This window comes from Prionailurus viverrinus, chromosome F2 (genome assembly GCF_022837055.1).
Source record: "Prionailurus viverrinus isolate Anna chromosome F2, UM_Priviv_1.0, whole genome shotgun sequence".
In the NCBI taxonomy this organism is placed as follows: domain Eukaryota; kingdom Metazoa; phylum Chordata; class Mammalia; order Carnivora; family Felidae; genus Prionailurus; species Prionailurus viverrinus.
The window spans coordinates 33,349,836-33,364,486 of NC_062578.1; the positions used below are offsets into that span (position 1 = coordinate 33,349,836).

Consider the following 14,651-nt stretch of genomic DNA (forward strand, 5'->3'; position numbering starts at 1 on the left):
TACTAATCATATTACAAATAAAAGACATGTTTGGCTTTCTGTTCAGAATAAACTGTTACTTGGGAATGCAAGCTGGTGCAGCCACTCTGGAAAACAGTATGGAAGTTCCTCAAAAAACTAAAAATAGAACTACCCTACGACCCAGCAATTGCACTACTAGGCATTGATCCAAGGGATACAGGTGTGCTGTTTTGAAGGGACACATGCACCCCCATGTTTATAGCAGCACTATCAACAATAGCCAAAGTATGGAAAGAGCCCAAATGTCCATTGATGGATGAATGCATAAAGAAGATGTGGTATATATATACAATGGAGTATTACTCGGCAATCAAAAAGAATGACATCTTGCCATTTGCAACTATGTGGATGGAACTGGAGGGTATTATGCTAAGTGAAATTAGTCAGAGAAAGACAAAAATCATAGGACTTCACTCATGAAGACTTTAAGAGACAAAACAGATGAACATAAGGGAAGGGAAACAAAAATAATATAAAAACAAGGAGGGGGACAAAGCATAAGAGACTTATAAATATGGAGAACAAACTGAGGGTTACTTGAGGGGTTGTGGGAGGGGGGATGGCTAAATGGGTAAGGGGCACTAAGGAATCTACTCCTGAAATCATTGTTGTACTATATGGTAACTAATTTGCATGTAAATTTTAAAAAATAAAAAAGTTAAAAAAAAAGAATAAACTTACTGGTATCATGCAGATATAACTTTAAAGCAATTTTATGAAAGATAAATCCAGCAATGGTGATTTTTAACTTTCTGATCTTCACCAGGAGGATTTTGTGGGATGGGTGGTGGGTACTGTTTGTTTTGTATTTAATGATTACATACTAGAGAAGGACCAAGGAGCTTTTATTACAAGTTTATTTGTTGCATTCCAGGACTAATTTTATCATTTAGATGATATATCTGGTAGCTGATAAATTTACTGTATTCTAGAAATAACTAACTTTTTAATGCCTGACTTTTCACTTTGAATATGTTGTTTCCAAGGGTACAGAGCAATTCTGCTCCAGACGTTGCCACAGCTTAGAATCCTAGATTGCAAGAACATATTTGGTGAGCCAGTAAATTTGTCAAAAATAAATTCATCACGCCTACAGTGCTTAGAAGGTCTTTTGGATAACTTATTTTCTTCAGATTCTCCACTAAATATAAGTGAAGATGAGGTATGGTATTTTTTTTTTTTTTAATATAAAAGATAACTTCAAATTTTGACTAATAATATAAATTTAAAAGATTTTGGTTTGTTTCTGTATCATAGATAATTGATAGTATGCCAGTGGTAACACCACCCATCGATGAGATAGTTCCCTTGGATCAGTTTGCATCACCAACAGATACTGGTTTGACATCCTTTATATCTGTGTGTCCATCTTCTGAGCCGGAGAAAGTTAATCATGAAAACAATTTTAATAATGACATGAAACTTCAGAAAATAGATGATCAAATTTTACAGCTTCTCAATGACGTAACTATTTTTCCTATTTTTCTAAGCAGTGTGTTTGTTGAAAAAAATAGTTAAGAATATGTAAAATAAAAATACCATACAAGCTAACCAACCAGGAACACTTTACAGTTAACATATTGGTATGTATGTATTTTTTTCCTTTGCAGAAATAGGATTTGTAATAATAGTTTTATAATAGTAGTAGTAGAAAAAGGTAACACAATTTTTTCACTCATTTTCCTTTTTGTCCTTCAAATGTTTATTATGTAATTCCTTTGTTCTGCTGTACTTCATATTATATCCACCCACCCACCTTTTATTTCAACCTTAAATAAACTCAGAACTCTTTGGACTCAATGTTTATTATCATACAGGATATGTGAATTTCTTTATTATCTATTATCCTCTATTATCTAATTGCCTCTATTTTGTTCACTTGTTTAATGATCAAAACCACTTCTAGAACTTAGAGCTGAATGACAAGTGAATTTACATAGTTCCTGCGTCAGTTTCTGTTTACAGCAGACCCTCACCGGATTAATCTCTACTTTACTGAGATATTCTTTTTTTACCCCTACTACTGGTACCCTGGCTTTTAGAATATTTGAACTATGTGGATGAACTACAATTCCTAGATTTATTTTTGTTCGGGTCTCCCACCCTTGCTCTAGCATTCTTGGCTATGATCTACAATAGCAGCTGTTTTCTTAAATATCACACCTCCCAGATTGCAGTAGATTATTACTTAACCCCTACCTGGATGTATGATAGAAATACTGTGGTACAGCCCAAAGAGGCTATTAGTCAAAAGTCTGTTTGACCTAGATATTTGTAATTAAATTTTAATCAAAGTTTTTCCTCCAAGTGAGGTGGGTGTGGGGAGTAGAAAACGCTAATGGACTTATGGTTCAAAAGATTTTTAATAATTCTGAATTGTTATCATACTTAAAATACTAACAGTGCTTCAGTAAACAAGAGATCTACCTTAGGTCAGTGAATTAATAAGGCTGTAAGGATTTTGTTCGCCAGAAATCTCTAGAGATTTCATTTGGGCCACATAGGTAGATCATAATAGAACTGGGACAACAATGCCAGCCTACACATTCTTTGATATTGTTGATAACATGTCACTGAGCTTTCAGACGTCTCCATTTCTTCAGATTTCATCGTACATCTTTTCTAATGGTTGACTCTTCTACCAATGTCAGAACTTAGATTTAAGTTGAGTAACTTAAATATGAAGTGAACTTTTGCTTCTTTTCTTATGCCATCCTCCTTTCATTTTCACAACAACCCAATCAAGTAGATAGGTTTTAACATATCATTCTTATTTTATGGAAAAGAAACTTGGGACTTGAAGCATCCTTATTAGTAAGAGAATTGAGCTTCAGACCCAAATCACTAATAACCAGTCTGGTATTCTCTCCACCATCATGCTTTTTACTCAGTTATGGTGACAGTTCTTCCTACCTTGTAACCAAAAATAGGACTCTAGCTAACAGGGGGAAAAACATGACTCATTGCTCCACATATTAAAAACAAAATTAGTTAAATAACTTCTTATCTGCTAACCTACCTAGTGTGGAAGGTAAATGTAAAATTTTAATTTCAGTTGATGTATACACTCTTATTTCAAAAGTAGTAATTTATAAGTGAAGTCATTAAATTACTGAAAATGTGTTATACTACAATGATACTTTTAACTATGGGACTTAGAATTATTATACTGATTTTGAGAGTTCTCTGTGAAGGCTTTTGTCTTTTAGTTTTTCCCTATCATTTTATGATGAAATTTTCAAATTTAGAGCAAACTTGAAAGGATTTATTAGTGAATACCAGTATACCCACCAACTAGATTCCGCCACCAACATTTTACTTTACTTATTTCATCATATATCTATCCATTTATTTATTTATCAAACTGTCTCATGACATGGGGCACCTGGGTGGATCAGTCAGTTGAGCATCTGACTCTTGGTTTAAGCTCAGGTCATGATCCCAGGGGTGTGGGATCGAGCCCCATGTCGGGCTCCCTGCTGAGCATGGAGCCTGCTTAAGATTCTCTTTCCTTCTACCCCTCTCCCTTGCTTGGATGTGTGCTCTCTCTCTCTCTTTCAAATAAAAAAAATTAAAATAAATTTTGAAAAAGTACCTTATGACACATTTCAAAGTAAATTACGTGTATTGGTATACTTCCCCCAAAACACTTAAGCATTGGTATACTTCCCCCAAAATAACTTAACTATAGAGTTCAGTATTTTTTTTAACCATCATCTCTTTTGATGTAAAATATAGATGTGTATATTTACAGTATATATATATCTGTTACCCAAACTTCTAAGAAGATAAACATTACCGTGCTCAGCATTACCCCTTCTCACTGTCTTCTGATCCCCCAATGCAATCACTTTTCTCACTTTTTCATCATAGATTATTGAATGCTTCTTCCAGAACCTAATATAAATGCAGTCATACAGTATATATACTCTTTTGTGTAAGGTCTCTTTCACTCAGCATAACTTTTTTTTTTTCTTAATGTTTATTTATTTTTGAGAGAGAGAGAGACTGAGAGCACAAGCAGGGAAGGGGCAAATAGAGAGAGAGACACAGAATCTGAAGCATGCTCCAGCCGCTGAGCTGTCAGCACAGAGCCCAACATGGGGCCTGAACTCAAGAATGGTGAGATCATGACCTGATCTGAAGTCTATCATTTAACCCACTGAGGCACCCAGGCACCCCACACTCAGCATAACTTTGAAATCATTCTATCTATGTCTTTCTATTATTTAGATCTTTTTCATTGCTCTCAGCAGTAGTTTTAGTATACAAGTTTTGCATATCTTTTATTAAATTTATTCCTAAATGTTTTATGTTTTACAGTATCACAAATCAAACAGTTTTTGTGGTTTCAGATCCCATGATTGCTGCTTATTTGTGAAATATAATTTATATTTATATTTATTTATATATATATATATATATATATATATATATATATATATATACGCGCACACACACACACACACATACACATATAGCGCTTGGGTCCTGTGACCTTGCTAAATTTACTTATTAGTTCTAGTACTTGTTTTTATATTCCTGGTGATTTTCTACATAAATGATCATATGGAGACAGTTTTCTTTCTTCTCTGATCTTTATGCTGTTCCTTTTTGCTTTGTTGCAAGAGCTAGGATCTCCATTGCAATACTGATGATAAATAGTGAGAGTGGGCACTTTCGCCTTGTTTCTCATCTTAGGAGAGCCTTCGATATTTCACAATTCAGTATGATGTTAGTCTTATGTTTTTCATAGTTGCCCTTTTATCAAATTAAGGAGTTTACTTCTGCCCCAAATTTGCTGAGTTTTCTGATGTTGATATTTTTTTGTCAAATGCTTTTTCTGATCTTACAGTTTTCTTTTTTACTCACATAATAGTGTAAATTACATTGATTAATTTCCAAGTGTTAAACAAACATTGCATTTTTTAAATAAACCTCATTTAATTATGATATAGGATCCTTTTGTATATTCTTGGATTTAGTTTCTAATCAATGTTTTATGAGGGTTTTACATATTTGCTCATGAGGAATATTTCTTTTTACTTTAATTGTAGCATGAGGATTTGTGTCTTCTCTCTCTCTCCCTCTCTCTCTTATTTCATGTATTTTTTTTTTCTTGGTCTTGGTCAGTTTACCAAGGGTTTTGTTTTTCTTTACAAAAATCAGTTTTGTTAGTTTTGCTTAAGTTTATTTATTTGAGAGAGAGAGAGAGAGTGAGCAGGGAAGGGGCAGAGAGAGAGACAGAGTATCCCAAGCAGGCTCAGCGCTGTCAGCCCAGAGCCCGATGCTGGGCTTGATCCTATGAACCATGAGACTATGACCAGAGCTGAAATCAAGAGACACTCAACCAACTGAGCCACCCAGGTGCCCCAGTTTTGTTAATTTCATCTGCTTTCTGTTTTCTGTATTATTGATTCCTACATTTTTTTATTTCTTCTATTTACTTTTGAGTATACCCTTCATTTTTCAGCTCTTTTTTTCCCTTTTTTTTTTTAACTTAAATTTTGGTTAATTAATGTAGTGCAGTATTGGTTTCAGGAATAGAATTCAGTGATTCATCACCTGCATACAACACTCAATGCTCATCACAAGTTCCCTTATTAGTATCCATGACCCATCTAGGCCCTCTCCCACCCACCTCCCTCTGTCAACCCGTAGTTTGTTCTCTGTCATTAAGACTCTCTTGTGGTTTATTTCCCTCCCTTCTCTCCCCCTTCCATATGTTCATCTGTTTTGTTTCTTAAATTCCACAAATGAGTGAGATCATATGGTATTCATCTTTTCTCTGATTGACTTATTTTGCTTAGCATAATACATTCTAACTCCAGCCACCTTGTTGCAAATGGCAAGATTTCATTCTTTTTGATGTCTGAGTAATATTGCATTGAATATATATATACCACCTCTTTATTCATCAGTCAGTAGACATTTGGGCTCTCTCCATAGTTTGGCTATTGTTGATAATGCTGCTATAAATATCTGAGTCTTGTGTGTGTGTGTGTGTCCTTTGGGTAAATACCTAATAGTCCCATTGCTGGATTGTAGAGTAGTTCTATTTTTAGTTTCTTGAGGAACCTTCATACTGTTCTTCAGCGTGGCCGCACCAGTTTGCATTCCCACCAACAGTATAAGAGAGCTCCCCTTTCTCTGCATCCCCCCAATACCTGATGTTTCTTTTTTTAATTTTTAATTTTTTAATTTACATCCCAATTAGTATATAGTGCCACAGTGATTTCAGGAGTAGATTCCTTAATGCCCCTTACCCATTTAGCCCATCCCCCTTCCAGCAACCCTCTGTTTGTTCTCCATATTTAAGAGTCTCTTATGCTTTGTTCCCCTCCCTGTTTTTATATTATTTTTGCTTCCCTTCCCTTATGTTCATCTGTTCTGTGTCTTAAAGCCCTCATATGAGTTAAGTCATATGATTTTTGTCTTTCTCTGACTAATGTCACTTAGCATAATACCCTCTAGTTGTATCCATGTAGTTGCAAATGGCAAGATGTCATTCTTCTTGATTGCGAAGTAATACTCCATTGTATATATATACCACATCTTCTTTATCCATTCATCCATCAATGGACATTTGGGCTCTTTCCATACTTTGGCTATTGTCGATAGTGCTGCTACAAACATGGGGGTGCATGTGTCCCTTCAAAACAGTGCACCTGTATCCCTTGGATAAATGCCTAGTAGTGCAATTGCTGGGTCATAGGGTAGTTCTATTTTTAATTTTTTGAGGAACCTCTATACTGTTTTCCAGAGTGGCTGCACTGGTTTGCATTCCCACCAGCAATGCAAAAGAGATCCTCTTTCTCCACATCCTCGCCAACGTCTATTGTTGCCTTGAGTTGTTAACATTAGCCATTCTGACAGGTGTGAGGTGGTATCTCACTGTGGTTTTGATTTGTATTTCCCTGATGATGAATGACGTTGAGCATCTTTTCATGTGTCTGTTAGCCACCTGGATGTCTTTGGAAAATTGTCTGTTCATGTCTTCTGCCCATTTCTTACTAGGTTATTTGTTTTTGGGTGTTGCATTTGGGTGTTGTTTGTAAGTTTTTTACAGATTTTGGATACTAACCCTTTATTAGATTTGTCTTTCACAGATACCTTTTCGCATTCTGTAGACTGCCTTTTAGTTTTGTTGATTGTTTCCTTTGCCGTGCAGAAGCTTATCTTGATTAAGTCCCAGTAGTTGACATTTGCTTTCCTTTCCCTTGCCTTCAGCCATGTGTCTGCTAAGAAGTTGCCGTAGCCGAGGTCAAAGAGGTTGCTGCCTGTGTTCTCCTCTAGGATTTTAATGGTTTCCTGTCTCACATTTAGGTCTTTCATCACATTTAGGTCTTATTTATGTGTATGGTGTAAGAAAGTGGTCCATGGGCACCTGGGTGGCTCAGTTGGTTAGACGTCTGACTCTTGATTTTGGCTCAGGTTATGATCTCATGGTTTTTGAGTTCAAGCCCTGTATTGGGCTTTGCAGTGACAGTGCGGAGGCTGCTTGTGGTTCTCTGTCTGCCACTCCCCTGCTTGCTGTCTCTTCGAAAGTAAACATTAAAAAACAAAAAAAAGGAAAGTGGTCCAGTTTCATTCTTCTGCATGTAGCCATCCAGTTATCCCAACACCATTTGTTGAAGAGACTTTTTTCCATTGGATGTTCTTTCCTGCTTCGTCAAGGATGAGTTGACCATATAGTTCTGGATCTATTTCTGGGTTTTCTATTCTGTTGCATTGATCTGTGTGTCTCTTCTTGTGCCAATACCATACTGCCTTCATCACTACAGCTTTGTAATATAGCTTGAAATCTGGAATTGTGACCCCTTTAGTTTTGTTTTTCTTTTTCAGGATTGCTTTGGTTATTTGGGGTCTTTTGTGGTTCCATACAAATTTTAGGGTTGTTCTAGCTCTGAAGAATGCTGGTGGTATTTTGATAGGGATTGCATTAAGGGGGTAGATTGCTTTGGGTAGTACAGATATTTTAACAATGTTTTGTCTCAGGTGAGGCTCTGTTTTGGAACCCCACACTTCAGAGACCCCCACGGTTTGAAACCACAGTGATCTGAGGGAGCATCTCACCACCCTGTGGCCAGGGCCAGCTTGTCACTGGAAATAGTCGCATCACCATGCTGTGGCAGTGGCTCAGTTTATGGTAAATCACAACACACAGCTGGCACCAGGATTTGCTGCCCTCAGCTGACATCATCGTTCTTATATGGGTGAATGTGGTAGCTTGATGGCACCCACTAGGTCTTTTGCCTGGGGAGAGAGCTTATACCTGTACCAAATGCACTCCAAGCAGGGGAACTGCTTCTCCCCGGGGGACCCAGGGGATCCTTGGACACTGCTGCCTGCTCCTGGTGTTCCACCCTGCTTCTTTGCCAGAGCACCAGCCAGGCTGAGCTCTGAAACTTTAGACACTGCTGTGTATAAAAACGGATAGTAGTGATACCTTCTCCTTTTTCCTTTGTCATTGCTTTTGGCGAACAGTCTTGTGCAGACCCCTGTTCATGTTTTCACTCCCCCTCTAGCTGCTTTCAGGGGGAGTGTCTTCTTGCACAAACTCAATACGCTGCTCTCTCTCACCCTGTGCCTTTCTCCTCTCTGTGAAAATGGCTCCTTCCCCTCTGCTGTACCACAGCCCTTCTCTCCCTCAATTCACCTCTCTGCGCTGTACCTGCAGTGTTCTCTCCCTCAAATTATGTAGGTTGTTCTATTAATCCTCAGATCGATTTCCTAGGTGTTCAGAATGGTTTAATGTTGATCTAGCTGTATTTAGGGGACAAGTCCAGAGTCCTCTTACTACTCCACGGTCTTAACTCCCCATTTTTTAAATTCTTAATGTAAGTGCTTAGATTACTGATTTTACACCAGTCATCTAGTTAAATTAATTAAACATTTAAAGCAATAAGAAATTTTAAACACTGCGTTAGCTACATTTCACAAATTTTTAGACATCTGTTTTCATCATCTAGCTGTAGGTATTTTCTAATTTCTCTAGTGATTTCTTCCGTCATCCAAGGATTATTTAGAACTGTCTTATTTAATTTTCAAATATTTGTGGTTCCTAGACATGTTTATTGCTAGTAACTTCTAATTTCCTTCCATTTTGTCAGAGAACATTCTGGATAATTTTACTCTTTAAATTTACTGAGACTTATTTTATAGCCCAGCATATGGTCTATCCTGGTGGATCTTTGTGCACTTGAACAGAATGTGTATTGTAAACTTGCTAAGTCAGGATGACTAATAGTATTTTAAGATGACTTGTATCATTACTGATTTTTGTGTCTAGTTCTATCAGTTGCTGATAGTGATTTTTTAAAAATTTATTTGTTGTCTGGTTCTAGCTCTTGCATGCAAGGTGTTGAAATCTCCGTCTAAGAGTGTAGATTGGTCTGTTTCTTACTTTAATTCTCTGAACATTTGCTTATTATATTTTGAAGCTCTGGTATTAAGCATGTACGTGTTTACAGCTGCTTTGTCTTCCTAATGAAATGTTCCTCTTTGTCTCTGGAAGTATTGTTTTCTCGAAGTCTGTTATATGTGATATTAATATAGCCATTCCAGCCTTCTTATGCTTGTAATTTATATGATAAATCTTTTTTCTTTAATCAGTTTTTAATAAGCGCCTTATTGAGTTATAATTCACTTACTGTGCAATTCAATTGTACGCATTAGCAGTCACTACCATTTCCCTCCAGTCCTAGGCAGCCGCTAGTAAATTTTATTTTTCTCTGGATTTGCCTATTTTGGAAATTTCATGTAAGTAGAGTCATACAATATGTGGCCTTTTGTGACTATTTTTTCACTTAGTATAATGTTTTCAGGTTTTATCTATTTTGTAGCATGTATCAGTACTTCATTTTTTTGTTGTGTCAGCTAATCTGTTGAGTGAATATACCACATTTTATCCATTCTTTTTGGGTATTTTGCTTAATTTCCATTTGTTGACTATTATGAGAAATGCTGCTATGAACATTCATGAGTAAGCTTTTGCGTAGACACAGGTTTTCATTTCTTTTTGCTATGTATCTAGTAGTGAAATTCTAGGTCACATAGTAACTATGTGTGTAACCTTTGACCTCACCAACTCTGTATATGCTCACCACAATTATATCTACCATCTGTCATCATACAATGTTACTGCAGTACCATTGACTGTATTCCCTATGCTGATTTATTCGTTCCATAACTAGAAACCTCTACCTTCCCATCTCTTTCACTCATTTCTCTCATCCTTCTGTCCCCTCCACTGTGGAAACCACCAGTTTGTTCTCTGTATTTATGGGTCACTTTATGATTTTTTTGTACGTTCGTTAGTTTTGATTTTTAGATTCCACATATGGGTGAAATCATATGGTGTTGTCTTTCTCTGACTTATTTCACTTAGCAAAATACCCTAGGTCCATCCATGTTGTCATAAATGGCAATATCTCATTCTTTTTTTATAGCCAAGTAATAGTCTGTTGTTTTTTGCTTATTTGAATATTTGAGTCCTCTCAAGTTAGGTCTCCACTGATTGCGTTTTCCCTTGAGAATAGGTCATATTTTGTTGGTTTTTCCTATGGTGAATAATTTTGGATTTTATCCTGGACGTTGTGAATGTTAGGTTGTGGAGACTTCAGATGCTATTATAGCCCTCCAAAGACTGATACTTCAGATGTAGAAACATTTAACTTGCTTTCACTCGAACTATAAATTTGTCTGTCTTGGGCAGCAGTTTATTTTTTTTTTATGTTTTACTGGCTTCTTGTAGTCTGTACTAGCCTGTGATTCTTTAGGCCCAAAGGTCTATGGTTTTTCTACCTGAAACTTCAGATTCCCTACGTACTGCTGATTGTGTTAAGCTCTCAAGTGAAAAAAACCATAAAAATAGAAACACCCTGTTCTGGTCATTTTTTCTAAGTGTCAACTATAGAATAAGCCAGCTTTTGTTCACTTTCCAGGGTGTCCAAATAGTTTTTGTTTATTGTTGTTTATATTTTTCCTAGAGTTTGTGATTGCTGTCCTGAGAATCAACCTTGTCGGAACTTATTTGTCCATACCAGAAGCTGAATTTCCTGTCTTTAATTCTAAACATACCTAGTTTATAAACTCTTAATCTTGTAAAAAGTCATAATGTTTTAGGAAATATCACATTTAAATCTTTTATACTGAATTGAACTTTAACAAACCTTGTTGGTTCTTTTATTCTAGACTTCCGATTCTTTAATAAGTAATGTGCCCGAGAAAGATCTCAGACCAAAAAGAGATACGGATATGACTTCTGAAAGCGAATATGGAAACAGAAAAGAATGTAATAGGAGAATTCCTCGACGATCAAAAATCCCATCCTATTCCAAAACTATTCAGACTATTAAGCACCACAACAAAAACAACCCTTTTATGAGGTAATTGTTTTAGTTTTAGAAATATGAATAAGGCGCAGAGATACAAGTTAATACTGTTGGCTTGTTCCTTTAAAGCTTAGAGTGATATTTCTTACTCTTCTAATGTCAGAGATTTGACTTTTCAGCCTTGCTGGCTCAGATTTGATCAGCACGTTTATATACATGTATACAAAAGGATCCCTTTCTCTGATAGACCATCATTACCTAAGTTGTGTAAAGTAGAATAAATACTATACATTTCCGAGTTATTACCTGTGTTTTTCTCTTTGCAGTTGTAATCGTAAAATGAAACAACCTTTCTTTAAAGACTTATATGTAAGATCATCTTTAGCAAACTGTAATACATTAGAAGAATCAGAAGAACAGAAAAAGGAGATCATTAAAGTAGACAATAGTAGCTCAGAAGACACCACTTACCGGGTATGGCATAGGAGATTAAGAAAAAATGAATGTGAATAATCTTAGTTTTAAATGTAGAATTAGTCCTAGTAAAATAATGCATGTTTTTATGAGCAAAAAATACTGCATATAATTTTATTAGGGTGATGGTTTGGGTTGTTTTTCCCTTCCTGATTTGCAGATTTTGTATAACACTATTTTTGCAAATTGTAAAGGAATGAAAATTATACATTTATCTAAGGTCAGATTTTGGTGATATCATTTGTTATATCTTATGGAGAAAAAAACATCAGAATTTTCAAAGTCTTATTTCTTCAAACAGTTGTTCCTTTCTTTTGGGTCTCAGACCCTTTTAAATTTCTAAGGAAATTTATGGGTCTTCTCTGAGAAGTCTACTTTACACACTCAAAAAATGTGTATAATTTCAAGGTTTTCACGTACTCTGCTGAAACCCAATTTTGGATGCATAGATCCCAGATTAAGAGGGCTTTAAGGGCACCCAGTAGAGCGTACAACTCTTTATCTTGGGGTCATGAATTTGATCCCAGCGTTGGGCAGGGAGCTTAACTTAAAAAGAAAAAAAAAAGGCCTTTAGAAATTTAAATATTCTTCAGTATTTAATCATTCTCATGTTGTTAAGAATTTTAGTACACATTGATTTATATTTTCCATCAATTTGCCCTTGCTTTATTTGTGAAGTGCTACTTACACTTTCAGTTGTAATGTGCATTGTTGTTCCAGTAGAATAATTGCTTTTTAACCTGTATCACACCTTTCATGCCATTGGTTTCCTCCCCCTATTCTCAAGTGTAGAGGCTTTAATGTTTGAAAGATAATAATCACTAGGACAATAATAATACCAGCTAACATTTATTGAGTGGCTGTTATGTACCAGGCACTGTTCTCCACTGTTCTATATAGTGCTTTACTTCCATTAGTTTGTTTAATTCTTACCACAGCCCTTTAAATTAGATAACTATTATTTCTATATTACAAATGATAAAATTGAGGCAGTGAAAGGTTAGGTAACTTTTCTAGGTTCACATAAGCCTATTGTTTTCTTTCAGACACTCCTTCAACAACTAGACCAAGAGAGAGAGAAGAGGTGGAAAGCTGAACAAGCTGAAAAGAAACTTAGGAATTATATTGATGAACTGCACAAACATGCAAAGGAGAAAAAAGGTTTTCATACCCTGGCTATGCTCACCACAGATAGGTAAGGGCAAAGTCTGTAAATCTAACTTAGAACTGGAGTACCTCAGTTTACGCTAGCTGTAGTAAGACCAAAAACAATGTATGTGGTTTTAGTTTGTTTTGAACTCATTTTATTTAAAGATTTAATGCTTTATAAGTTTTTTTTGTAAATGAAGGATTCAAGGTACACTTATTTGCCGTCAAGCTGCTGCCCTCAAGCTGAGAAGTGTTAGATAAATTTAAGTATTATAAGTGAAGAAGAGCAAGAGACTGGAACAGGGATTGGCAGTTTTTTCCTGTAAAGTGTTGGTTTCTGTTAAGGGTAGGGATTGGTGAACTTTCAGCTTTGGAGGTCATATTTGGTCTGTTGCATTTTCTCTTCTGCAGTGGGCTTTGGTACCAGATAGCCCAAGTTTCTTATTCTGGTATTTCTGTTTTTCCATCTTATCCATTTCCATTTCCCATTTTATGTTTTTTTTTGTTTGTTTTTTGTTTTTTGGTTTTTGTGTTTTTTTTTGTCCTGTATGTATTCTTTAATGCAGGTTTGTCTTACTCCATTCTGTAAGAATACCAGTTTTCTGAAATTACAGTAACGTCATCTTCTGTTTCCTGTAGGTAATTATTTCTAAAGTGATACTTTTCCTCAAACAGTTACAAGACTTTTCTCCATAGTGCTTGTTGATTTATGTGTCTTATCCTTGAATGAGCACACTGTTTCTAGATTCAGTATTTGCCAACAGATAGCGTTTGGGAAGTTGTTCTCCGTTCCATTTCCTATCTGTTTGTACAGTGGATAAATTCCCTTCTATGATCTTAATAGATTAGTTAAGTTGATGTACACAGCTTCTAGCCCAATTCCCAGGTTTTTAGGCATTTAACTCATAAAATGTTGTGGTACTTGTGTGTTATTTTTTATTCCCCACTACCTACTTCTCTCATACTTTGTACCCATGCATTATAAGGAAAATTATGATACTCATCATGTGTTCTCTGAGAACCTCTGTTATATAAGCATGATGCATTATACTATTACTATTACTATTACTATTACCACCACCCACCAACTTCCTGCCTTATTTGTTTTGGGACATGCTGTCTTTGATGTAAGAAGATGCTGGTCAGGGGTAAAGAAACAGAATGGATACATTAACAGTCTATGACGGCCTCAGAAAAACAGTACTCTTATTTGCATTAGGTGCATACTTAGCTAACAGAGTGCAGTGGTAGATTTACAGAGCCCCTGGGACCCTGAGAATATATCCTCCCCCCCGCCCCCCCCCCCCACACTTTCATGAAGTTGTAGTTTTGTGAGGCAAAGCGTGAGTGTTTTAGGGGTGGTTTTTATTTTAACTTAGTTTTGTTTTTCTTCTAATCAAAATTTCTTCCAGACTTTGACATTATGTTTTCTCTTGTTTTTAATTGTAGGTGTATGAATTTTTGCTTTATTCTGTATTGTAGGTATTATTTAATGGGATTTTTGAGGAAGCAGTGTCTGGGGCTGCTAGCCAGCTTCCATTTAAATTGAAAGGCTTTGGGCACACTTCATCTTTATCCTTGCTTAACTTCTCCATTGTTGTCAATGTTTACCATGTTATATATTCGTTATTTTCTTAAAAATTCAGCTTCAATCATTTCTGATTTGCCTTT

General features: G+C 35.9%; 1 protein-coding gene across 5 annotated transcripts in view; it reads left to right on the top strand.

Annotated features, from left to right (window-relative positions):
• LRRCC1 (leucine rich repeat and coiled-coil centrosomal protein 1) overlaps positions 1–14,651 on the top strand; it is a 42,833-nt gene that overhangs the window by 9,455 nt on the left and 18,727 nt on the right. For 4 of the 5 annotated variants that reach the window (XR_007148619.1, XM_047842549.1, XM_047842551.1 and 1 more), the window contains 5 exons: positions 1,008–1,183; positions 1,279–1,485; positions 11,218–11,411; positions 11,684–11,831; positions 12,878–13,026. Coding sequence is in view for 4 of the 5 variants with exons in the window: in XM_047842549.1 (XP_047698505.1) it covers positions 1,008–1,183; positions 1,279–1,485; positions 11,218–11,411; positions 11,684–11,831; positions 12,878–13,026 (874 nt within the window). In the remaining variant the exon portion in view is untranslated. The remainder of the gene's footprint in view (positions 1–1,007; positions 1,184–1,278; positions 1,486–11,217; positions 11,412–11,683; positions 11,832–12,877; positions 13,027–14,651) is intronic. The other variant, XM_047842550.1, reaches the window with a different exon arrangement.